The sequence below is a fragment of the Pagrus pagrus genome (genome assembly GCF_965226575.1).
Source record: "Pagrus pagrus genome assembly, chromosome: 7".
Lineage (NCBI taxonomy): Eukaryota > Metazoa > Chordata > Actinopteri > Spariformes > Sparidae > Pagrus > Pagrus pagrus.
Genome location: NC_140191.1, coordinates 17,723,297 through 17,746,412, shown reverse-complemented (window position 1 = coordinate 17,746,412; position 23,116 = coordinate 17,723,297). Strand labels below are relative to the sequence as shown.

General features: G+C 39.6%; 6 protein-coding genes across 8 annotated transcripts; 3 read left to right on the top strand and 3 right to left on the bottom strand.

Annotated features, from left to right (window-relative positions):
• The first annotated feature begins 22 nt into the window (after nucleotides 1-22).
• Nucleotides 23-2,117, top strand: LOC311259322 (chymotrypsin-like protease CTRL-1). The gene is made up of 7 exons (XM_084356388.1): nucleotides 23-80; nucleotides 283-386; nucleotides 494-573; nucleotides 667-748; nucleotides 877-1,057; nucleotides 1,248-1,378; nucleotides 1,852-2,117. Exons 1-7 carry the CDS (start codon nucleotides 29-31, stop codon nucleotides 2,011-2,013), a joined length of 792 nt encoding a protein of 263 aa, XP_084212514.1. The 5' UTR covers nucleotides 23-28; the 3' UTR covers nucleotides 2,014-2,117.
• A 494-nt stretch (nucleotides 2,118-2,611) lies between these two features.
• LOC311259447 (chemerin-like receptor 1) lies at nucleotides 2,612-4,768 on the top strand. The gene is made up of 2 exons (XM_084356591.1): nucleotides 2,612-2,662; nucleotides 3,102-4,768. Exon 2 carries the CDS (start codon nucleotides 3,126-3,128, stop codon nucleotides 4,161-4,163), a length of 1,038 nt encoding a protein of 345 aa, XP_084212717.1. The 5' UTR covers nucleotides 2,612-2,662; nucleotides 3,102-3,125; the 3' UTR covers nucleotides 4,164-4,768.
• A 2,646-nt stretch (nucleotides 4,769-7,414) lies between these two features.
• Nucleotides 7,415-11,694, bottom strand: lin37 (lin-37 DREAM MuvB core complex component). The gene is made up of 9 exons (XM_084357506.1): nucleotides 11,247-11,694; nucleotides 10,942-11,017; nucleotides 10,803-10,853; nucleotides 10,624-10,653; nucleotides 10,321-10,406; nucleotides 10,031-10,191; nucleotides 8,774-8,905; nucleotides 8,546-8,619; nucleotides 7,415-7,831 (listed from the first exon to the last, which is right to left on the bottom strand). Exons 1-9 carry the CDS (start codon nucleotides 11,278-11,280, stop codon nucleotides 7,744-7,746), a joined length of 732 nt encoding a protein of 243 aa, XP_084213632.1. The 5' UTR covers nucleotides 11,281-11,694; the 3' UTR covers nucleotides 7,415-7,743.
• Nucleotides 11,695-11,876: 182 nt separating this feature from the next.
• proser3 (proline and serine rich 3) lies at nucleotides 11,877-16,609 on the top strand. 2 transcript variants are annotated; one of them, XM_084357504.1, is made up of 13 exons: nucleotides 11,877-12,299; nucleotides 12,374-12,482; nucleotides 12,585-12,859; nucleotides 13,023-13,174; nucleotides 13,307-13,410; nucleotides 13,919-14,004; nucleotides 14,084-14,211; nucleotides 14,398-14,636; nucleotides 14,736-15,178; nucleotides 15,253-15,478; nucleotides 15,760-15,931; nucleotides 16,232-16,313; nucleotides 16,454-16,609. In XM_084357504.1, exons 1-13 carry the CDS (start codon nucleotides 12,289-12,291, stop codon nucleotides 16,503-16,505), a joined length of 2,079 nt encoding a protein of 692 aa, XP_084213630.1. In that variant the 5' UTR covers nucleotides 11,877-12,288; the 3' UTR covers nucleotides 16,506-16,609. The 2 variants fall into 2 exon arrangements, with proteins under 2 accessions (XP_084213630.1, XP_084213631.1); XM_084357505.1 differs by having other exon boundaries at nucleotides 11,878-12,299; nucleotides 14,739-15,178.
• hspb6 (heat shock protein, alpha-crystallin-related, b6) lies at nucleotides 16,530-18,934 on the bottom strand. 2 transcript variants are annotated; one of them, XM_084357507.1, is made up of 4 exons: nucleotides 18,779-18,934; nucleotides 18,529-18,686; nucleotides 17,208-17,330; nucleotides 16,530-17,118 (listed from the first exon to the last, which is right to left on the bottom strand). In XM_084357507.1, exons 2-4 carry the CDS (start codon nucleotides 18,682-18,684, stop codon nucleotides 16,960-16,962), a joined length of 438 nt encoding a protein of 145 aa, XP_084213633.1. In that variant the 5' UTR covers nucleotides 18,685-18,686; nucleotides 18,779-18,934; the 3' UTR covers nucleotides 16,530-16,959. The 2 variants fall into 2 exon arrangements, with proteins under 2 accessions (XP_084213633.1, XP_084213634.1); XM_084357508.1 differs by lacking the exon at nucleotides 18,779-18,934 and having other exon boundaries at nucleotides 18,529-18,762.
• A 1,753-nt stretch (nucleotides 18,935-20,687) lies between these two features.
• Nucleotides 20,688-23,069, bottom strand: psenen (presenilin enhancer, gamma-secretase subunit). The gene is made up of 4 exons (XM_084356967.1): nucleotides 22,944-23,069; nucleotides 22,448-22,529; nucleotides 22,038-22,142; nucleotides 20,688-21,293 (listed from the first exon to the last, which is right to left on the bottom strand). The coding sequence occupies exons 2-4, from the start codon at nucleotides 22,506-22,508 to the stop codon at nucleotides 21,154-21,156; spliced, it is 306 nt and encodes a 101-aa protein (XP_084213093.1). The 5' UTR covers nucleotides 22,509-22,529; nucleotides 22,944-23,069; the 3' UTR covers nucleotides 20,688-21,153.
• Between the last annotated feature and the right edge of the window lie 47 nt (nucleotides 23,070-23,116).

The window sequence follows — 23,116 nt, the reverse complement described above, 5'->3', positions numbered from 1 at the left end:
ACTCGAGGACGTGAATCACAATCGAGACATGGCCATGTTCTTGCTTGTCAGCTGTTTTGCCCTTGTGGCCTCTGCGCTGGGTGAGTGTCTGGTGGTTTACCTGCAGATGACACATTTATCTGTATTAAATGTTTTCTGTGACAGTGTGGTAGCGACTGAAATTAACTGACGATTGAAGAAAAACAATTGTTAACAGTGATTCACAGTAGCCGACACTTCCTGGTATGTATGCCAAAGCTTGGGACAGGTAGATCATTTTTCGATTGTGTGTTTGGGCCTCAGGGTGCGGATCACCTGCGATCAGGCCCCAAGTGAGCGGATACAACAAGATTGTTAATGGGGAGACTGCTGTGTCTGGGTCCTGGCCCTGGCAGGTGTCGCTTCAGGTAGCCTAAGTAATACACCCTCCACACCAACTGGAGTTTTGCAATAATCTCAACTCCTTGAGTAATTCAGATGAAAAAATTACATTACTACATCTTCTCACTCTTAGGATTATAGTGGATTCCACTTCTGTGGAGGATCACTGATCAACCAGTACTGGGTTGTCACTGCTGCTCACTGCCGTGTGTCGTAAGTCATTTTAATATGTCAAACATCCACATGAGAAAAATCCTAACTTTGCCATCTCTGTAATCACTCCCCTGTCTGTTTTATTCTCTCCAGTGCTGGTAACCACCGTGTTATCCTGGGAGAACATGATCGTCAGTACAACAGTGAGCAAATTCAGGTCAAGTCAATTTCCAGGGTAAGCGACACCATAACACAGAACGGCTTTCCTTACATTATAAAATGTCATCCTTTACCTAAATAAGTCACTCCCTGGGTATAATGGGATTGTATTTTCTTACTATTTACATTCACCTTTCCTTCCAGGCCATCTCTCACCCCTACTACAACTCCCAGAACTTCAACAATGACATCACCCTTCTGAAGCTGTCTTCCCCAGTGCAGATGAACAGCCGTGTGTCTCCTGTGTGCCTGGCCTCCTCCAGCACCAGCATCCCCTCTGGAACCAAATGTGTCACCACTGGGTGGGGCAGGACCGGCCAAACCTGTGAGTGAGCGGCTGCTTTTTAAGCCTTTAATGCAGAGTACATTTACAAACCCACATAAATGAAATAATAATGGAATAAACACTTCCATTTCCACAAAGGAAACATATAAACGTGCCATAACTGTCTACGATACCTTCAAAAGGACAGATTTATTTGTGCAGCTCACCTCCACTTCCTCCTCATTCACAGCAAGCCCCCGCTTCCTCCAGCAGACTGCCCTGCCCCTGCTCAGCCCGGCTCAGTGCAAGCAGTACTGGGGTTATAACAGAATCACCGATGCCATGATCTGTGCTGGTGCTTCTGGAGTGTCCTCCTGTCAGGTAATGACCATTTTAAAGCCTGAAATACAGATCTGTAAGAAAAATAAGTGATGCTTCAAAGCAACGATCAGCTGAAAGTCAGCGATCAACTAAATGTTCGTGATGAATAATTCAATTTGATACATTCACATATGAGATTAGTTAATGATTAACCAATCATATACAAATATTTGTTAATTACAATTTATTGGTAACAATAGATTCATAAAATGTTAAGGGTATATCAACAAATGTTGTTTTGAACATTATCAAATAATATACAGACATAATATCCAAATACAGAAACATAAAAACAGTCAGCTATTGTCCAAGTAATTTAATTTTTGATTAAGCAAACAAACAGCTAGTAACACATATCACCAGCCCACATCCTGCCTGAACAGAACACCAAGCCCCCTCGAAGCATCACTATCAAGTATATCAAGGGCCATGTTCTTAAAAGTCGATAAGAAAACATACTTGTCTCATTTTAGGGTGACTCTGGTGGTCCTCTGGTCTGTGAGAGGAGTGGAGCGTGGTACCTCACGGGTATTGTGTCCTGGGGCACGTCTAACTGCAACGTGCGAGCCCCTGCCGTGTACGCCCGTGTGTCCTACCTGCGCAGCTGGATCGACCAGACTGTTGCTTCCAACTAATGCGCAAACACACAAAATCTGCAATATGCATGTGCTTTTCCCTCCCCACACTTCATCACCCTGCTCCTCACTGTGATCAACAACTGATTCGCTTCAGCATCAATATCAGCTGTCACAAGGAGGGTACTATTTCTTTTGACTCTGAATGTGTAGCAATCACTCAGTGTGCTGCTGTGTTTGGTGGATTTGTGAGAAATCAAGCATAAAACGTAACTCCCAAAAACATGTGTGATGCAATTTTTTTTGTTACATTCATGAGTGGCCGGATTGTGACAGTGTGAGGGTGCAGTGTTTGTGTGTAGGACGGCTGTGTGTGGTTGTGCGGATGGGGTGAGCTGTGCATCATACATCAACCACTGTTAGATAAAGATCGAGACATGTTTGAGGGAAATTCCATTTTGTAGTAGAAAAAATCAGGTCATCACATAATAATACAATATCATTAGAATATACATAAACATAAGAGCCCTGCAATTGATTCAGCTGCAGAAATGTTAATATCACAAAGCTTTCATAAAGGCAGCAGAAGTACACTCTCATTGGCAGCTGCATGAACTGAGAAGGAGGAGTAATTAGACAGAGAACGAGAAAAGGCAGAACCTAATAGAGATCAACTTAGACTCTCCCTACACCAGAAATTTGAGCACTGGTAAGATACTTTAAACATATAATTGCATTGCTTTAAAACTGCATTAACAGAAAGTCGGTCTACCATCATTTCTTGCTAAACTGATCCTAAATAGATATGCATAAAGCTTCATTTGAATGCAAAGGTAATATTTTCTAGCATATAACAGAAACTGAGTGAAATGGAAAAAGTCATCTTGTGATTTCATAGAAAATATTCTGACTACTTCATCTCATCAGTCTTGTACTAAAGTAGGAGCTAATTGCATAGGACATGTGCCGGGGGGGAGCATCCTAAATACTATGTGAAAAACTACAAAAACTCATACAGTTCATTAAAATCATAAGATCATTTACATGGTGAAAATTACATGTAAATTCTGTTTTCTCTGTGTATCCTACAGAATGTGTTGAGGTTATTAATGTCTGTAGTGACACAGCTCTCTCGTTTTTTTCATTAGATAATAATTCTGCTGCAGGTCAGGATGGAAGAGGCTCACAACTACTTGTATTGGGTCACCCTGGTCATCTACTGTGTGACTTTTGTTGTTGGGATTCTGGGCAACGGTCTGGTCATCTACGTGACAGGTTTCAGGATGAAGAGAACAGTCAACTCAGTTTGGTTTCTCAACTTGGCCCTGGCTGACTTCCTCTTTCTGGTCTTCCTGATTTTTACGATCATTTCTTTCACTAAAGGACACCATTGGCCTTTTGGACAAATCATGTGCAAGCTCAACAGTTTATTAGGCGTTGTCAACATGTTTGCCAGTATCTTTCTTCTGACAGCCATAAGTCTGGACCGTTGCCTGTCAATCTGGGTGGTGGTGTGGGCACAAAACAAGCGCACCACTCGCAAAGCTCAGCTCATAAGTGCTGTCATCTGGGTGACTGCTGTGGTCTGCAGCACCCCATATGCCACTTTTCGTGACCTTCTGGAGAGGGATGACCGCACTTACTGTGGTTACGCTGAATCAGTGACAGCTGAACAACATTTGACTCTCGCCATTTTTCGCTTTGTTGTGGGCTTCGTCATCCCATTCCTGGTAATATTTTTCTGTTATGTGGCCATAGGTGTTCGTGCAGGGCGCCTGCAAAGGACCAGGAAACAGAAACCTCGCAGAATCATTTTCTCAATCATTCTGGCATTCTTCATCTGCTGGTTGCCCTTCCATGTGATTAACTTTATACAATTAACAGCTGGCACTGACAAATATCTCTGGAAAGTTGTTCATATTGGAGGTCCTCTGAGTGGGGGCCTGGCCTTTATGAACAGCTGCCTGAACCCCATTCTCTACGTTTTCATGTGTGATGAATTCCAGAAGAAGCTCAGGCAGTCCATATGCCATGTCCTAGAGAGTGCCCTGGCAGAGGACCACTTGTCATTCATGTCCTCTCGCTCCTTGTCCTCACACCTTTCCCGGATTTCTCGGAAGTCTGAGTCTTCCGCACCTCTGGAGAGGAAAGACACAGCCATTTCCTTCACAGAATGCAAAATGGGCCTCACTGGGAGAGACAGTGATTAAGAGTCTGTCCATGTGTTTTAAAACCAAACTTGTCGGCAACAGTCAGAAAAGCACTGTACAAATGGACAGGTCAGTGCATCTATACATATAATGAAATACCAGAATATTATGTTTTTTATGTGACAGTGCCGACTCACAAACAGGTGTTTCACTTATAGCTGACGAGACAACGCCAACTGATACTTGTCGCACCTGTTATGACTTCCATATATTTCTTACCTTTACCTATAGTTTGATGACATATCTCCCAATATGTTCTAGGTCTAACCAGGCAGAATAATTGAAAACACCTGTGTGGGAATTATGCAGCTTTAAGATGTAAATAGCCTTTAAGTTTCTTTGTATAACAATGCATGTGAAAAATGTCATGAATTATTTTGTACCATCTAACTGTTGTGTTACACTGATATGAAATTGCCTGTAATTCATTTGAAAAAAAAAAAAGACCAGTTTAATGTTTATGCTTTTAAGCTCATAATGCTCCGTGTAATTAACCCAAGGTTATTGTGATTTGTCCATAGCAGCATCCATGATACAGTCACATAAGACCGAGCTTTAATAACTGTGCTGTATGCATTTCAATATGGTGAATAAAAACATGCTGTTGATAAGCTGTGGTCTTCTTTCTGCATGACATATGTGAGTACACACCACCAGAAGGTGTTTTATCTGACGGATGCGGATACCACAATGAAAAACAATTGACTTGTTTCTCTAGGTGCTATATCGTAGGCAACTAGGGTGAAACGTCTACAAGAAACTGAATCAAGTCCAGTTGCCTACGATACAGCACCTAGATTTACTATGACCTGGATGACTGAGAACCTTCATCAACAATTGACTTGTTGTGTTTCCAAAATGGACCATAGCCTTCTCTTTCAGTTAACCCACTGTGAGATGACTTGAAAGCAAACAACAAATCAAAGTTTTGTTGCACTTATTAGAGGCATGTTAGTTCCTTCTCTATCTCACAAAACACTTGCCTGTTTTTGCACTATGTCATACTCTACTCTTACTATCTTGTTGTTGCCTTCCTCAGTTAGTGGCCTAAAAGGTTTTAGTATCACAGCTGCACTGACTTCCTCCATTATGCACTCTTAACTAAAAACAGTGGTGGAATGTAACTAAGTACATATATTCAAGTACTGAAATGTGAAGTACTTGTACTTTACTTGAGTCTTTTTTGTCATACACCTTTCTAAACACATCAAATCTAACTCAGGGGGAAAAGTTGTTCTTGTTACTTCACTAAATTTATCCAATAGCTATAGTTACTTGTTACTCTACAAATTAATATTTTTACACACAAAACTATGACTTTAAAATATATTTTGCTATAAATAAAAATAATAAACTATTTTTTGGGCCACGGCACATTTTTTACATTAAAAAAATCCCGCAGCACGCCACCAACCACAAATGTTACAGAATGACACACATTGTAGCCTAATAGAGCATATACTCAATGTGAAACCTGGGCCTGTTTAGATGAACACAAAGCCGATATCTTCCTCAACAGCTCTCAGTCTCTCTCTGTTTTTAGTTTTTATAGCAGATATTGCTTGAAAAGCTCAGCTCACATAGATATGTTGTGGAAAATGGCAGCAACGTCGAAATAGCTGTTTGCCAGAATGGGGAACCAGAAAACCAGAAACTGTCCAAAGGCAGATCAGCAAAGCTTAGCTTTAAACCACAGTCTTGTCTCAGTTCAGTTAACGCCTCGTGCTTCTGCAAAGTCACGTTCTTTCAAAAAACTGCTGCTGAGCTATATGGGCCCCTAACCCGGTCAAGGCATTCATTGAAGGTTGAGGGGAAATAAAATGACAACTACTCCTCGAGAGTTTTCAAATGTTTACCTATTATCTCACACAGTGCAGCAGTGTTGACATCTCCTTGCCATTTCTGAGTGAGGGGGAACATGTCAAGGTTGGCACTTTCCAGGTGTTATTGCCAGAGGTGCACCTTTGACTGGAATCCATTTATTTTGTCTGTGCATGCGAGCAGGTTTTCATTTCGGCCTTGCATTCGTGTGTTCAATTCATTCAGATGCTGAAATATATTTGTCAAGCATGACAGCCTCGAACACCCCTCACCACTTGCAAACAGCTCTGCGTTATCGCATCACTCATCAGTTCACCCTTTTTTTAAACCCTTTTAGTTCCTCCCGCAGCTCACACACACGTGCCAGCACTTTGCGGTGCGACAACCATCGACTTCTGTATGGAACAGTAAGGGGTTATGCTCTGAGCCCGTTTCCTCACATAACGATGCAAATATGCGTCCAAAAAACAGTGCGTAACAACAACATCTGGTTGATTAATCCATTAGTCTGTCTGTCTGACAGAAAATGAATTCTATTTTGAAAATCATTTGTCATGTAAAAACACTTCTTGGTTTCAGCTTCATAAATGAAGCATTGTGATTTCTTTTTTGATCATTTTAATAATTTTGATAACTTTGAGGTTTGAAAAAAGCTTTGTGAAGGTGTGATTTTGGGCTCTGGGTAATTGTGACAGCATCTCTGACTATTTTTAGAATGTTTACAAAAAACATTGATGAGAAAGTAAAAAGATTCATCTATAATTAAGATAATCTTTAGATGCAGTCCCATATAAAATAAAGTAGCTCAAAATGAGCTCTACCGCAACCAACTACAACAGTAAAATCCTACCTTAACATTAAAGCACAACTATAAAAATGTAATGATGTAATGCATAAAAACTGGCACAGGAGACACTTTTCTGCACTGAGTACTGTTGCTTACACTTGAATACAGCTTTCAATGCAGGACTTCTACTTGTAACATAGTATTTTTACTGTGCAGTATTAATGTTTTAATTTAAGTAATGGATGTGAATACTTCCTCCAACATTTGCTCCAAAGCTGTTTGTACCTTTCCAATTTCATATTCCTGATCCAATGTTTGGCAACTAATCAAACTTGCAATTCCCAGGGTCTTTATGCTGAACATATTAGTTACTTGTTTTTCATCACTATGCTGTTACTTTCCACCACAGAAACAAAGAACATGTCAAGTTTCATTTCATCTCCAGTTGTTGCTTTCCTTTTCTGGCACAGACGGTTGATAAATAACTAACAAGCTGGAGTTTTGTGTCAAAAGAATGAGTCATGGTGGATATCAAGTGTTATCTATATGCTACTCTTATGGAATAATCAAATCCTGTAAGACAAACCTATCTTAGCTGCTAAATTATGAGAGGACATGTGAAAGTAGAAGAAACACAACAGACTTAAATCAGTCTTTTTAATGTTGAGGATGTCACAGTGTCTGGAAAAGTACTACTGATAAACAAGTTAATTTAATCAGACATCTACGCAGAATTTTTATGAATAAAAAGAGTCCGTATCACAAACAAAAATTGCAACAAACTTAACATCAAAATGTTATTTCCTGCAATGCATAGGACGTATAGTCTTTATAAGGCTCAGGGTTGTTGTGTTCATGCTTTCCTATGAGTCTGACCGAGTAGATGGCAGGTGTTTTCAGACACTGACTGTTACGTCATGGCTCCTTTCCAACTGCATAGAGTCCATTCTGTGGTGGAGAGCTGCAAGACAGTTAGCGATCATAGAGCTCCTTCATCTCCTTGAGGACCTTGATGCTCTCGCTGTATCGTAACTGGTTCTTGTTAGAGCACTCCTTCCATCTGAAAAAAAGACCAATATGGCTTAGCTACAGTTTAAGTATTGTTTCAAAAACACTAAGACAAATTGTGCACCATGACTAGACTTCATAACAATTCAAGTATATTGTTGTAAATCCTTTAGTTCAAATTTTGAAACCCGTTTTTCAGTTTTTAACCTTGAGAATGGTCATTTTTATCCAACATGCTAAAATATAGCATGCAAAAATTTTGGAGCAAAAAAGATTGGTGTATTTAATGTAATGGAATGTAAACGTAATATATGACGATCATGGCATTATTCACTTATGTCTGACAAATATTTTGAATTTCAGTCTCTCTTCTACGTTCTTGAGAAATTAGTAAAATTACATTTTCCACATGGGCTAGCTTATATGCGTCTCGTGTATGTGTCACACAAAAGTAATTTAATAACCATTTCTTTTGTACAAGGAAATCAAATTAGATTTGACAACCACTGAAGAGACGAATTACAGTGGATGGGATTGTTCATGGTTATGTGGCAGATGCTAAAATGCGTGCCACAACAACTACTTGTCTGTTCAGATAAGCCCAGTTAGAAAATCATTTTGTTTTCAACTGAAGCTTTTTGGTCAGCTGTTACAGATGTTGACAAGACGGATGCACTGTGTTGGTTATAAACAGGAAATTGGTCGACGAAAATGTGAGTAATCATTTTCTACAAAAGCAAAAGTTGCTTTTCCACCTGGGACATACTTTTGCCGTATCTTTTTCCAACGTTCCATGTGGTCACATATGAGCGAACCTGATAGAGGCACTGACTCTGTTAACTGTGTAAAGACAGAATGTTGAGATTTAGTTAGTAACAGTTTATAAGTTAACCTCACAAGTCATGAATTTGATGAAATAATAGACGTGTGCCATTTAACATCGATATGCAAGTAAAACACCATCAATAATTCTCATGCGTTTTTTACACAGAACCTTGGTAATGGTGGGCTTTTCAGTCTGTGGGATCCTGAGATTGATGGGTTCGCCAGATGTGCTGATTGGACAGGAGGTTGGAGGAGGGAGCCTGTACACATTCTGACCTTTACCATTGATCATGTCAGTAGCCTGGCAAAAGAAAGAAAAGCAGAGGAACAGTCGTTTTTACAACCATAAAAATCATTCCTTGCGTTGTGATGCCTGAAGACCTTGGCATAATGCTATCTTTAGAGCAGAGCAAAACATTACAAATACTTTCTAGTACGTACTGTAAGTACTCTTTTAAATACTTGCTTTAGAGATCATTTCCCTGTTTCACAGAAAATACTTATCATACTGATGATTAAGAGCCAAAGTTTTAAATTAAGTTTTAAAATTACAAAATCCAAACGCAAGAATTGTTCTGTCACTTACCACTGGTGGTGTTTAGTCATTCACTAATGCAGAATCAGTTTTAATTACAGGAATTCTGAGATAACTACTGCTGAGATATCTACAACACCCATACTCCAAAGATGGGAAAAGCACTGAAAAACTACAGATGAAATACTCAAAAGGAACCTACCTTACCTCAAACAACAAACATGCATGCTTTCTCACAGGCTAAAGAGAGATATACGCAATAAGTTATATATAGTAACTATATAGTTACGCTATAGTTACTATCCTCTGCAATGGAGTATCCTGGTACACTAGTTTTACTATGTACAGTACTGTAGCGAAATATACAGATTGTGAGACTTTGACAATGCTGTTGACTATGTCCATTATCATTCCTGTGACTACCATCATTTTCAGAGGGCAATGACAACCCACTGTGAACACAACACAATTCAACCAACCCACCCGTATTCATGGTGTTTTTAATGGCATTATATATTAATGCTATTGCATGACTCAGTTCACTGTTCAGTGTTTGTGTGGCTTGATAAAATCCATTGCATAATAATATGAGGTTGTGTTATCACAATTAAGCTCTATAAATAGTACTACTGCAAAGTTTGATGCAATATAGTGATAACAATAATGAACGCTCTATCACTTTTGACACCAACAATATCTGCGTCCCTACTCATCTAAGGAAGAAGCCAAATCATTTTGAAAGTCACCAATCCAGCCTAGAGTCAATGAGTGTTTCACAATTTTCAGTGAAATCTCACTTAATACCCTACAGGATTTATTTTGTTCTTTTTGGTGATGTTTGTGTGTTCTGAAGAAAATTCCAGTTGTCCAAGATAACTATAGGAGCCTCACCTCTTCTTCTACCATGCTGTGTGAGGGGCTTGGGGAAGCAGCTGGTTCCCGAACAGAAGGATTGTTTCTCATCCAGGCACGACAGATAGGATACAGTGGGGTGCTGGTGTTGAATTGAGCCAGATCCACACTGCGATCAAACAACTTTATAATGTAAGAATCTAGCAAATGGAGAAAAACAGAAAATGGCAAGAAAGTAAAGAAAAGGTTAGATACTGCACAATGAAGTAAAAGGCAGTAACTAAGGGACAAAAGACAAATATTACGATTTGATGTCTTGCTTTGTTTACTTTGTTTATGCTGATTGCTCTCTGGTATTCCCTCATCCATCTCTTTTCGCTTCTTCCTCCGGTGCTGTGGAAATCGAGCGGATGGCCTGGGAAAAAAAAACAAAAAACAAAGGATGGAGACTTTAAAACATGTGCAGAAAAGTCACAAACAGTTGATGTTTTATAAATCTATTATGGTGTGCAGACATGCAGACATGGACAAGACCACAGTGAGATGTTTTTTTTCCAGCTACAACTGTCAAACATATATGTCTTTCGGAGTTACTGTCAGCTCTTCTTAAAAACAAACAAAAAAACACTTGCCTTTTTCCAGCAGATGATGGAGACAAATCCCTAGAAATTGAAACATGAAATTTAAAAACAGCTTTTACATTTTATATATTTAATGTTGAAATAATCCAACAGATACTCATTAACTTCTCAGCATCAGCACATCATACAAAATACATACAAAAGTTTACAAGTACATTTGTAATCCATACTTGCTTAATGAGTCCGCTGATATTTTTCCAGTATCACCCTCATTTTGCTCCCTGTTCAACATACAGTGATGGTGATTAGTTTGATTGAAAAGTGATTACAATAATGAAATAAGTTTTAAAAATTAACAATTTTACTAACCTTTCGTTTTCACTCCTCTCTACAAGTCCCTGTAGCACAGCATCCAGTCTGCTGCGTGCACCAGTCCCCTCTGAATCTACATGGGTAATAATACAAGTTGTTTATAGTACGTGCTTTATTGAAACAATACACCCACAATGACCAGTTTACATTGAATGTCTGTGAAATTCTCACACTTAAACGCTGAATAGGAGTAGTTACTATATTGCCAAATGCAATGGGCAAGGTCACGATGACTTTAATATCAAAATGTCTTATGTATAATGGGATGTGTCCGTGAAAAACATAGGGAAGCAAACTCTCACCTGGCCTTTCAGTCTTGATCTTTACGTGGTGCATTTTCTCCACTTCTCTGTAGGTTATATTATTTGTAATTGGGGGGGGGAAACGAGATGTACTACCAGTCGTCCACGGTCGGTAACCGACATGCACAGTTAACCTGATAACGACGTGTAACCGACAGTAATAACGTAGGTTTGCCACAGGACGCTTATTTGCTAACGTTAACGTAAGCTAGCTAGCTAGCTGCGGTTAAGACCGTTTACAATTGGTTAGCCACCTTCTGCGTTAGCAGTGATCATTTGATAATGTTAAAGCTAGTTCACGAGCACAACTTAATCCAAGTTTATCTATTTTAACGTTGAACTAACAGCTACCCCATCGGTTTCCATACATTCGGTGAAAATATAATATAGACTGTCTGTTGTATTATTGTTAAGCTAAGACGGACCGTAGCTTTAGCTTAAATTACCGTTGCTAACTTAGCTTGTTTTTGACAAACGAATAGCCCTTACAGACTTTCCTCTTCCGCGCGCTGCCGGTTTCCTATTATCTGATTGGCGCTTGTGAAGCAAAGACATTCTACGTGATTGGTTAATGCGTATGTCCATCATATTAAACTCGGTGCCTATTGGCTGTGTGTCTGGTAGTAAATAACGATCGGCATAAACAGTGACGCTTTCTTCTCGTCTCATCGAAAATGTCAAAAGAGCGAAGTCGTTTGGTCTTCAGTTAAAAGTTGGACTTGTTGGATGAATGTATCTACAATACACCGTCTGTAGCAGCTTAATTCGCCATCTTCTGGACAAGTTGTATCGTACTAGCGTTGATTTCATGGTAACTTTTCTTGTGAACATGCCAAGTCAGATCAGAAGGCCGGTGGATAATGTGGATATTCGTCTTTTTAAGTTACAGTAAGACCTCATAACCAAATCAGCCAGACATGCTGATCCACCTGTAAGTTATTGTCAAAGAGGTCAGTCAGGACCAGGCATAAATCAAACCCACACTAAAGTGCAGACTGTGTTGTGTGCTCTTATCCATCACCTGTGACGTCCTCAAGCTGTAATGAAATCCAGGTAAGATCCAAAGATCACAGTTTTATAGTACCCTAAACAATAGTCACAGTTGTTTATAAGTGTTGTTTTTACAGCGGACCTGTGTTCACAAGGCAGAATCCCTTCCAGCCAGCATCCAGGGTGGGGAAGGCACACTACCACCCATCTCGCAACCAGTCCCTGTCAAAGAAAGAGAAAAAAACAGTATGTGACCTTTACACTGCAAGACACATCTGATGAGTCTCTTTTTTTTTTTCTTTCCTAAGTCATCTCAAACACGTCTGTCACTTTGTTGTACTTCTGCAGAATTTGAGTCCTGTACGTTCAAAACAGCGGCCCAGTCCACAGTTACACACTCTGAGTCCAGAGCACAAACAGCGGTCTGAGAAAAGTCACCGGCGTTTAACTGCCACGGATGAAGAACCTGTCTTTGCAGAGTCCTGGCCCTCCACTGAATGTGGATCTTCTCCTGCCAGCACTTCAACCTCATCTGACATGGAGGTGCCCAAACCTTCTGCGAGAGTAGGAAAATCCACAGTTTCCTCAGAGCCAGGAGTTCAGCGGGATTCAGTGCTGGCAAAGTACGCTTTAGATTCAAACCATACCCTTACACATGGCAAGGCCCATACCCTGAGTTATCTTCTTAAACAGAACTGTAACCTTTCTTTTGCAATGAAAAGTCACTTTCTTTCTGTTACTACTTGAGTCACTACTAATAATCAGCACTGACTTTTGCTCTCCCAGGTACATCGAACGCTTTCGCCATGGTCGACCACAGAGTCGAGAAGAGCGCCTGCAATTTGATTCTGCCGCTGGAGAGAAGGAGCCGCCATTTTGGTGGATGTCACCCTCATCTTTACCTCCCACTTCAACACCGACCAAAACAACAGACAAAGGTACCTTAACACTTATTGTAAATGTGTTATTTTTTCATGTAAGGGTTAATAGTTGTTACCAGCTCCTAAAGTTCAAAGTAGAAAGCAAACTTGCGAGTACAATCCTTCTGTGGAATCCCTTCATCTGAACAGATGTTATCCAGCCTCTGGAAGATGACCATGGACGTGCTCTTTTCAGTGCAGCTGGACAGCGTCAACGTGACAGATCTCTTTCCCCATGCAGAGGATCCCTTAGCGTGAGTGCACTTACGAGCTTACTGGGAATAAATATACAATTATAGGTGCACTGCTTGTAGGATAAACTTACCTACTGATAGATATTTATTTCTCTAAATATAAAAGAAACATACTGAATACTATTCCATCGTCTTTTTATTATTTTCATATGCTGTCATAATAGATTATTGGGTCTGCACTGTGCCCTGGTTTATGCCAGCTTTATATGAGTGCCCTGGAAGCAGTCTGCAGGAGAGACACCTTATTCCAACTTAGAGTGCATATAAATATTTTCATTTCAACACCACAGCACATGTCCATTTGGAAACTTCTGTGTTTACCAAATGCCTGGGAAGCCATCGGCTTTTACGACCATGTTTGATACTTTTATGGCTTGTTCAGCCTGCTCCCACCCCCGTATATTTGTTAGCAATATAAGGCCAGATAATGTGACTGATTCAGTTGTTTGTTTTCAACAGAAAACCTAAATGATGACTTAATAAGTGTTTGTGTTCTGTTTTGTCTTAGATTCTGTCAGACACCTCCCAGGGTGAATTCGATGACACGGAGATACTGCAGCTTCAAGAAAGGGCCAATAGACTTCTGCTGAGAGAGTATGATGACCAGCAAGTAGCATTAATGGTGAATTAATTCATTCCTTGGGTTGCAAGTAACTTTTTGTCTTTCTGACAGTGAATATTCTCTGAGTGATGGACATGTCAGCTCAGAGGGCCTTGGATGCTCCGATTTCTCTTCTCCAGTCAGCGTAGATGAGCCGCTGCGAAGACCTTTGATTCCCAGTATGATTAAATCTATTACTGGTGAGGCAAGAGTGTGGTGTAACACTCATTTTTAAGATTTTTTGTTAGTTTTCTAATTCAAACTTCCTCAATGCTGATCCTCCTTGCACATTTCATAGAAGATGATTCCTCTTTTTTCATGCGTGTGTCTTTAAACTTCCTGCTGTGTCAAGTGCTATGGTGCAATGTGTTTATTAACTTTTACAGCGAAGGCCAGGTCGGACTCAGTTCATGCTCCGTCCTACCAGAAATCCTCTGATGTTCCTTCTCTGGTGCCCCCTGCACGCCCAGAAGAGGACATCTTGTTCCAGTGGCGTTTAAGGAGAAAGATTGAGCAGGCCAGGGAGTGGCCCCAGCCGCTGCAACACTCCAGTCTTCATGGTTCCGCATTTAGCTGGCAGGCCTCCAGCTTAAGCCATCCCTCAGCCAGTGGACAGCCTTACAAGGTTGGAGTCAGTGTATGATATTTACTCCATATTTTTTGTTTTCAATATTATTATATAATAATTTAATAATAATTTAAATGTCCTCTTTTTTTGCATCAGCAGAGTACTCCAGAAACCAGCAAGGCCCATGCACCATGTCCCCCAGCGTCAGGTCCACATCCTCTCCCTGCCTTTGTTGTCTCTGGCTCTTCAGTGTCTCAACCCCAGGCCATCGCCCATGTTCCTGCTCACATGCATTTTCTCTGCGATGTCTTGCCCTGTCCCATACAGTCATCTCATGCTAGCAGGCAACCAAACATTTCTCAAAGTATCGATGAATCCCACGGCAAAGTTGTCCGTAAAAAGACACAAGCCCCCAGAGACTCAGTGGGTAGCTTTATTGATGAGCCTGTTTGTGAACATATAACATCCGCACCGCCTGCTTCATCTGGAGCTGTAGAAGGAGAGGGGCCTAGTCACCACAAAACCTCTGAGAGGAAAGCCCAGAAAAGAGAGTCAGAGAGGAAGACAGCCTTGCCCTCCAGAAAGCAGAATAAATCAAGGTGAAGTATTGAAACATGCACACAATGTGCAAAATTCAAAAAGTCAGAATGCTTAATAAACATTTTTCTTGCAGATATACTGTGGATAGGGAACATGCTGATGTCCCTGGGTCTACAAACAAGAGTTCTACGCATCACAAAATTCCCAAAAAGGTCATGCCAGGGCCAGAGCAGCAGCAGCAGCAGCAGCAGCAGCAGCAGCAGCAGCAGCAGCAGCAGAACAGGACCCAGGTGTTTTCCAAGAGATATACTGACGATTATGCACCACCAACTTCTCCAATCCACAGCGCCTTAGGACAGGTCAGCACTTGCACAAGCTGCAAAGATTTCTACCCACTCACACTTGTTTAAACCAGTTATCATAGCTTTGTACTTTTATTAGTTTCTATTTATATTAGTGTTTGCTCATTTTAGTTTAGCTTTTATTAGTTTCAGTATTAGTTTTTATTTTTTTGGTTTTATTCTTCGTTTATGACCCATTTAGCACAGATTTTGAATTGTGCTGCCATCACTGATGTTAAGGTGCAATGTCCTTTTTAAAAGCTGCATTAACCAGTAGGGTGTTGACTTGTTGTTGACAGGTAGTTTCAGAGGTGCTGTTCCCTACGGCAGATTCATCTCCTGCACAAAGGAGCCATGTCCCATCGGTAACTCCTTCTTGCGTCGCCTCTGCAGCTCCTCAATCCTCCGTCCCTCCATGCGACGCACAGAACTCCAAGGAGGTCATTTCACAGCTGCTGCAAGAGGCTGAGGGTGAGCTTAATGCAGCAAAGAGCATCAACCTTTACCCTGCGGTTAACTGTGGAGAATATATTCTGACCCATGAATAGCTTGCACTCCATACATTCCGAAACCCTTGAGGTCAAAACCCTCTCGAACTTTCTTTTTCGTGCTTGGTATTTGTACCTGACTAACATTTGTGATCCATGTTGAAGTTGCTGTAGTTGTAACTACACACAATACTGCCTTTTGGGGGTTTAAATAGTAGAACAATAACTTACAGTCTTGGTCCTCTCTTATTTACCTTCAATAACACTATTTGTTCCTTTTCAGATTCAGATGGAAAAGAGTTTGAAGATGACCCTTTATTGCAAGTCCTTCGCAAACAGAGAACGTGGGTAAAGGAGCAGATCAGGTAAAATAATAACCTATACATTTAATTCCTCATCGAGCCACATTGACTGTCAGCATTTATGTTAAATGATGTTGTTCACAGAAGGCTGTTAATCTTAATACATGTAGCTCTTTGTAATCTACTGTATTTTCCCTTTTCAGTGAAGTGGACTCCATGTTGAACGATCTTCAGGACGAGCAACAAGTAACTTAAACATTTGAAAGAAGCAACTTGACGTAGTCTCTTTTTTTTATTTTATAAAGAAATAAAGTTTATTTTTTTGAAGAAATAATTCCACATTAAAGAGTTTGGAGATATGTCTGTGTGCATCATTAAACACAATCACAATACAGTGCATTTTACAAAAGTTGCACAAAAAAACAAAACAAGCAGCAGTTTTAGCTGTGAACGCAGAATATTTACAAAGACTGGTTCCATGAAACATTATGTAAGATCGATGAGTAATAACAGGGCGGTATATACAAACCTCAAGGAGCAGGGAATATTAGAACAGAGCCAGGAGCACAACAAATGTGTCTTTTGGCAGACGTGGAGTGTGACTGGAGGAGCCTGGAGTTATTTCTGTTCATGCCTGTGTGTTCTGTTGGATTTGTTTTCATACATGGTGAAGATGGCAGAGATTTGAGTGTTTTGGTGTTAAATGTGATCAGTTCATGAGTCTGGAGTTCTCGGTTTGTAGCATCGGTGCAGATATGATCAGGATGCCATCTGGAGAGACCGCTGACTCCAAAGCCATGGTGTGGACTCCCTTTGGGATCCGGTAGCGGCGGTTAAACTGTCTCGTTGTAAAGCCTGGACCACCCTTCTAACAAAACATAGAGATGAATACAAGTTTAGAGGACAACATTGTAAATAAACCAAAAACTACAGCAGTACTCCTCACAGAACACCAACCTTCTTCTCTTCATGCTTTCCCTGCACTTCCACAAAGTCTCCTATCACCTTGACCATGAGGTCCTCCGGGTTGAAGTCCTTTACATCAACTTGAACTGTAAAGCCGCTGTCATCACAGTTCACCTGCCAACATGAGAAGAAATAGTGTGTGTCATTAAATAAAAATAAAGTACTTGATAATACCTTTTTTCTACCCTGCACTTAATATAGTAAATATCCTTCACAACATTTGAGTATCAAAGTTCATCTTGATCTTGAAAACTTTAGTGTGAAAAAACTCTTACTAGCTGTTTTGGAGCTTTTAACATCTCAGTGTTTTCATCTACTGAAGCTCTGGAAAAGCTAGTGGACCTGAAGTCAATGTTTTTTGTTGTTATATATATTTTTTCAGATAAAGTGACAGGATCAGGGCTGCACCAAACAGTTATCTTCTCAAATTGACTGATAAGTTGTTTGGTTTTAAAAAAAAAAGGAAAGTCAGCAAATGGTGAAAAATGTTAATCAAAGCCCAAAAAGATGTCCTCAAAATGTTTTTCTTTACAACCTTAAGATATTCAGTTTGCTGTCACAGGGGAGTAAAGAAACCAGAAGATATTTACACCTAAGAAGCTTGAATCAGAGAATTTTGCACTTTTTTCTTTGAGAAATGACTAGTTAATCCATTCTCACAATAGATGCCGATTTTTTATAGTTGATAACTAATCGACTAATCGTTGCAGCTCTAGAGAGGACAGAGCAGATTTTTAGCCTTTTGAACAGGTTGTAAAAGGCTTATGGATTTGGGGAGGACATTTTAATCAGGAGAGAAAGCCTTATATAGTATGCCTAAACAAACTAAATAAACAAACTCTTCGTTTTCTTGACTGAATAAACAAACTGACCTGAAAGGACAACACAGTTTAATACTGTTTTACTTTGTTTATATTTGGCAGACCCTGCCACCCTTCTAGCTCCAAACACTGTTCTGGGGACCTTATTTACCTCTGAGAACAGCTCGTTTATTCACTCATGGAAAATAAATGTTTCTGAGTTTGTATTATTACCTCATTAATATTGTAAATATTACAATGCTGAGTTGGAATTTCTTCTCCAAAACTACATAGTGCCCCTTTAATACACATACATTTTTTTAAACAGTTATTTTATATTTTGTGACTTGTGAAGGCTTTTTTACTTTTACTTATAAATGTTTCTTATCTTTCCTTTAAATCATATTAAAATCACTGTATAGTGCAGTATTTTTATTGCAGAAGGAGCAACAGTAACGTACCAATTTCCCCTCAGGGATCAATAAAGTATTTCTGATTCTGGAATGACCTACCTCTGCAGAGCTGGTATTATCAGTCTCTGGGATGAGCAACTTTGGGGACCACTTGAATTGTCCATAAGTCCCATTCAGCCGAGGAATAAGAGGTGGCAAGACCTTCTCCCATGGGATACCACCAGCTGGCAGAGTGGGTGGCAGGATGAAATCCATATCTGATTAGAAAATGCAACAAAAAGAAGAGCTGACTTGAGAGCAGTTGAGGCTACAGCATGAGAGACTACAGAGCACACTGGACACAACTTACCTCTTTATAAATTCCCTGACCAAATGAGTGTGCACACAGGAAAGTCCAGCCCCTGTTTGACTGCTTGTGTTCCCCAGAGAGAGAAGCCTCCTGCTGATGAGCTGTGCGCCCGTCTGTCTGTCTCCAAGTTCCTCTCCTCCTGAGTGCTTGACATGCCTGTGTCATGGTGTGTCTGTTTTATACTGGAGTTGCATAATGAGGGGGGAATTCATAGTGGGGCACCTTGCTTCTGTTATGTTCTGGACTAATGCGTACCCTTGGGTGCTCGGGCAGAGCCATATAGGATAAGAGTGTATTGTTTGGGGAGTGACTCAGCTGTTGCAGGCTTATTGGCAATTACTGCGTTTATGAGCTATTACCAATTATTGTAGCCTGCAGTTTAAATCCAAGGGATGATGGCACCAATAGGAACAGACTGTACAAGTTATAAGAACTGTTATATGTATAAGGTCGGTTGTTAAGGAAGGTCTATCCAAAAATAAGTTCAAAAGACGATGTTGTTGACCCTCGTGAGCAGATGCCGGACAGACAGTGACAGCAGGGACGTCCCGTACACATGCCAGAGCACGTGTGTTGCCACTCCCCCACCCCCCATCACGCACTCTCCCACTGGTGGAACAACTATTCCCATCATTTACTTGAGTAAAAGTAGCATTACCTCAATGTTAAAGGTGCACTATGTAGTTTTAGGGAAGAAATTTTAGTCAGAAGAGAAAGATCTTTGTTGACTTTGTTGATTATTTATGCTTTAACAAAGTAAACAAAACTCTCTTTGTTTTCATGACTGAATAACTAAATAAAACTGACCTTAAAGGACAACACAATTTCGTACTGTTTTACTTTGTTTATATGTGGCGGACCCTGCCACCTTCCTAGCTTCAAACAGTGTTCTGGGAACCTTATTTTCCTCTGAGAAAAGTTTGTGTATTCAGTTATGGAAAAAATACATATTTCTGAGTTTGCATTAGTACCTCATTAATATCGTAAGTATTAAAATTGGGAGTTTGATTTTCACCAAAGCTACATAGTGCCCCTTTAAAACATTTATCAGAATCAGAACAATTATCAGAATTTGTGTTTGTTTTCCCCAAGTTGTTGCCAATAAACTACATTATTGTAGTTGAAAAATGCGCTGTAAGTGCAACTAGTTGCTATTAAATAAATGGAGTGGAGTAAAAAGTACAATTATTGCCTCCAAAATATAGTGGAGTGGAAATAAAAGATAGCAATAAACGGAAGTACTCAAGTACCTCAAAATTGTACATCATTATAGTATTTGTGTAAATGTACTTAGTTACATTGTATCACTGGCTGTCAACAAGTAAAAAATACATTTTCTTCTGGATTAAAGTGAAATACAAAGTATCCACACACACAGTGTAAAACCCAAAAGGTTTAGAAATAACGTACTAAGTCCATAAAAGGATTCTTTGTAATCTACTCCATAACTACTCCCCATAAATTTGTTTTATTAAGTTACTCCCTGATTTATGAAAAGCACAGAACGTGCTGATACTCCTGACTTGTTCTTGGCACACTCTCATGAAGTCAGCAGTTAAAATGCAGGCACATGTTCTCCCTGTTAGTAATGTAGAAGCTGTCACTTAAGCTTTGACTGGAGTGACTAAAAATGGCCCTGATTATGTTATGACTCATATAGGAGGACAGGGAAGTGGCGACATTTGGAGGGATCAAGTTATTGGGTTTCACAACAGGCGCCAGTGATTGTCCAGACTTTAGGAGACTTCTGTTACAATGCAGAACACTAGGAGTATATATGGGGAAGATAGTTCACAGATGAGTCACCACAGATAAAAGGCATACAGATGTTTAGGATATTGAGGGATATTCCAACACAGGTATGACAGTCTGACTTGGAAATACAGTTAATGCAGTAAAAACATTGAAGCACTGTGGAAATTTTTTTATTCGTCATTCATACACAAGTAAAAATAGTTTTGGGAGCACAATCACACACAAACAATAAACATTTTAAGTCAAGGAAGAAAAAAAAAAGCTTGTTGATTCTATTGTTTATGTCTTGAACAAACCCAAAAGCACATCCAGCTTCATCATTAGTTACTGTTAGATGCTGCCATGACAGTTAACATTGCCTGCTATACAAGATTAATTAGCCTACTCTTAAACCAAAGAACTTTCTGAAATGCCTCAGCAAGCATTAAAAAAAACATGAATTTTCGAATCCTACAGCAGTTACCCTTTAAAGACATAAGGGATTACTCTGTTAACTTTATTCAGTCATTGAATTTAGCTCCAGTCACCCCCGTCTTTTACTGTAGTTAAAGAAAGAAAATTCTTTGGTCCATTGTAGTGGATCAACTGATTTTTCAAAAGAGCTGTCATCAAAAAATGTCTCAAGGAATGCCCAGTGGGATCGTAAAAGACAGATAATCTCCCACCTCCCCCCACTCAGCTCTGAAGTGCTGGAAAATAGTAATCCATGTTGTGAGCAATGCTACCCAAAACAGCAACCCCAGTCCTGACCGCTTCACATCTAGAGGAAAAACACAAGGCAGATAATTACTTTGCATTAAAACAATGGTCAGAACACAGATATCATATTATGCTCTAGATTTGCCGACAGCTCTTAAAAAAACCCATCAAGTTCATAAAACTGCAAATAAGTAGCTTGATAGCATTTCAAAAGTACACGGAGGGAGAGTTATGAGGGAAAATATTTTAATAGCAAATACTAACCATAAGGACATTCACTGACTTAATTGTTGATTTGAAGGAAGCTGAAGTAAATGTCTGTAAATTTCAGCTAGCCAGAAATGTGTGAGGTATACTTTGTCCTACTCTATAGGCTTAGGCATGAAGATGGGCAATATGGACTAAATTAGTGTTAATTCTTACAGAATTGTATTGATATAAATATGACAACAATATATACTTAAGTATTGTACTATATGGCATTTTAGATCTCATGCATGATACAATAATTACATTAAATCATTGCTCAACCCTACTTAAGAAGCTACTAATATTTTTTTTTGACAAGAAATGTTGGATTTAAGAAATTAAGAGCTGTAACTTCATTACAGCAGTTTGACAATAATAGAAAAAAACATGAACACATTCTGTTCAATGTGTGCATTCGGATTGTAGTGCAATAGTATAAAGGTTAAATGTAAATTAAATTGAACATACCTTTTGTAAATACACATTATTATTATAAAATAAATGCAGTAACGTTTTGTTAAATCTCTGGTATTATAGTGGCAGTTCTGACACTTACAAGCTTTTATCTGGAGCTGCTCAGTGTAGGTTGGCTTTAGAAAGGCCTCCCGGAAAAACCAAACAACATTGACCAGCCACAGGAATGGGAGAAATGCAAATCCAGCTTAGGAAAAAGATGAAAATTAAAAACATATTAAGTGACAATACTACTGAATTTACTTTTGAGCAAATATACCCGAGATTGCTCATGCTTTGCTTCACAAGAGCTCCCCAGTTACTAAAACTAGATGAACCTTTCCTCCCTCTCACCTAAATGAGACTGACACAAATTATTTGAATATATATACAATTTATGGAGGCTTAATAGTACTGGCATGTATCCAGAATTCACAAATCAAAAGAGAGGAGACACAATAAAAATATTAATGTCAATCTGTAAAGTGTATCTGTAACAGTAATTACTCTCACCTAAATAGTACTTTCTGCATAGGCTGAGTTTCTCCTCGTTTGGGAGTCGTTCCAGGTTCATCGTGAACACTTGTGGATCTTGCTACAAAACAAACAAACAAACAAACAAACAAACAAACAAACAAGTTACAGTGCAGCTGGAGACAGCAACCCAAAGACATGAAACTTCAGTCACAAAGTGCGATGCTAGCTACGTCTACGCTTAAGACACGATTCACTACTGGATTGGACATGATTAAGGCAAAGTCATCTAATATAAAGTGTATAATATCCGAGCACTGAAGCCGCCTCCTAGTGCTTGTTGACCTGGTTAAAATGGTCATATGACTCGCAATTTACCTCAGGCTAGCATTAGCATTTCGATACGTTAGCAGTGTACGCCCGACTGCTAAAAACAGTCGTAGCAGTAACTAATATCGATCTCCAGGATCGGTGTGGAGTCATTTTGTAATGTTTCTGATTGACTATAATAATGTACATTCATGTGATGATTTACCTGATGATTTTAAGCCAAAAAAAGTCAGAGAATAGTCGCCAATACACCCTAATAGAAAGAAATCACACAACACTTCCTCCTTCTTCTTCTCCTAAATCGGATTCTTCTTCGTCTGTTCCTTTGTTTGTTATAGCAGGCACGCGATAACCTGCACCACATACCGCCACCTGCTG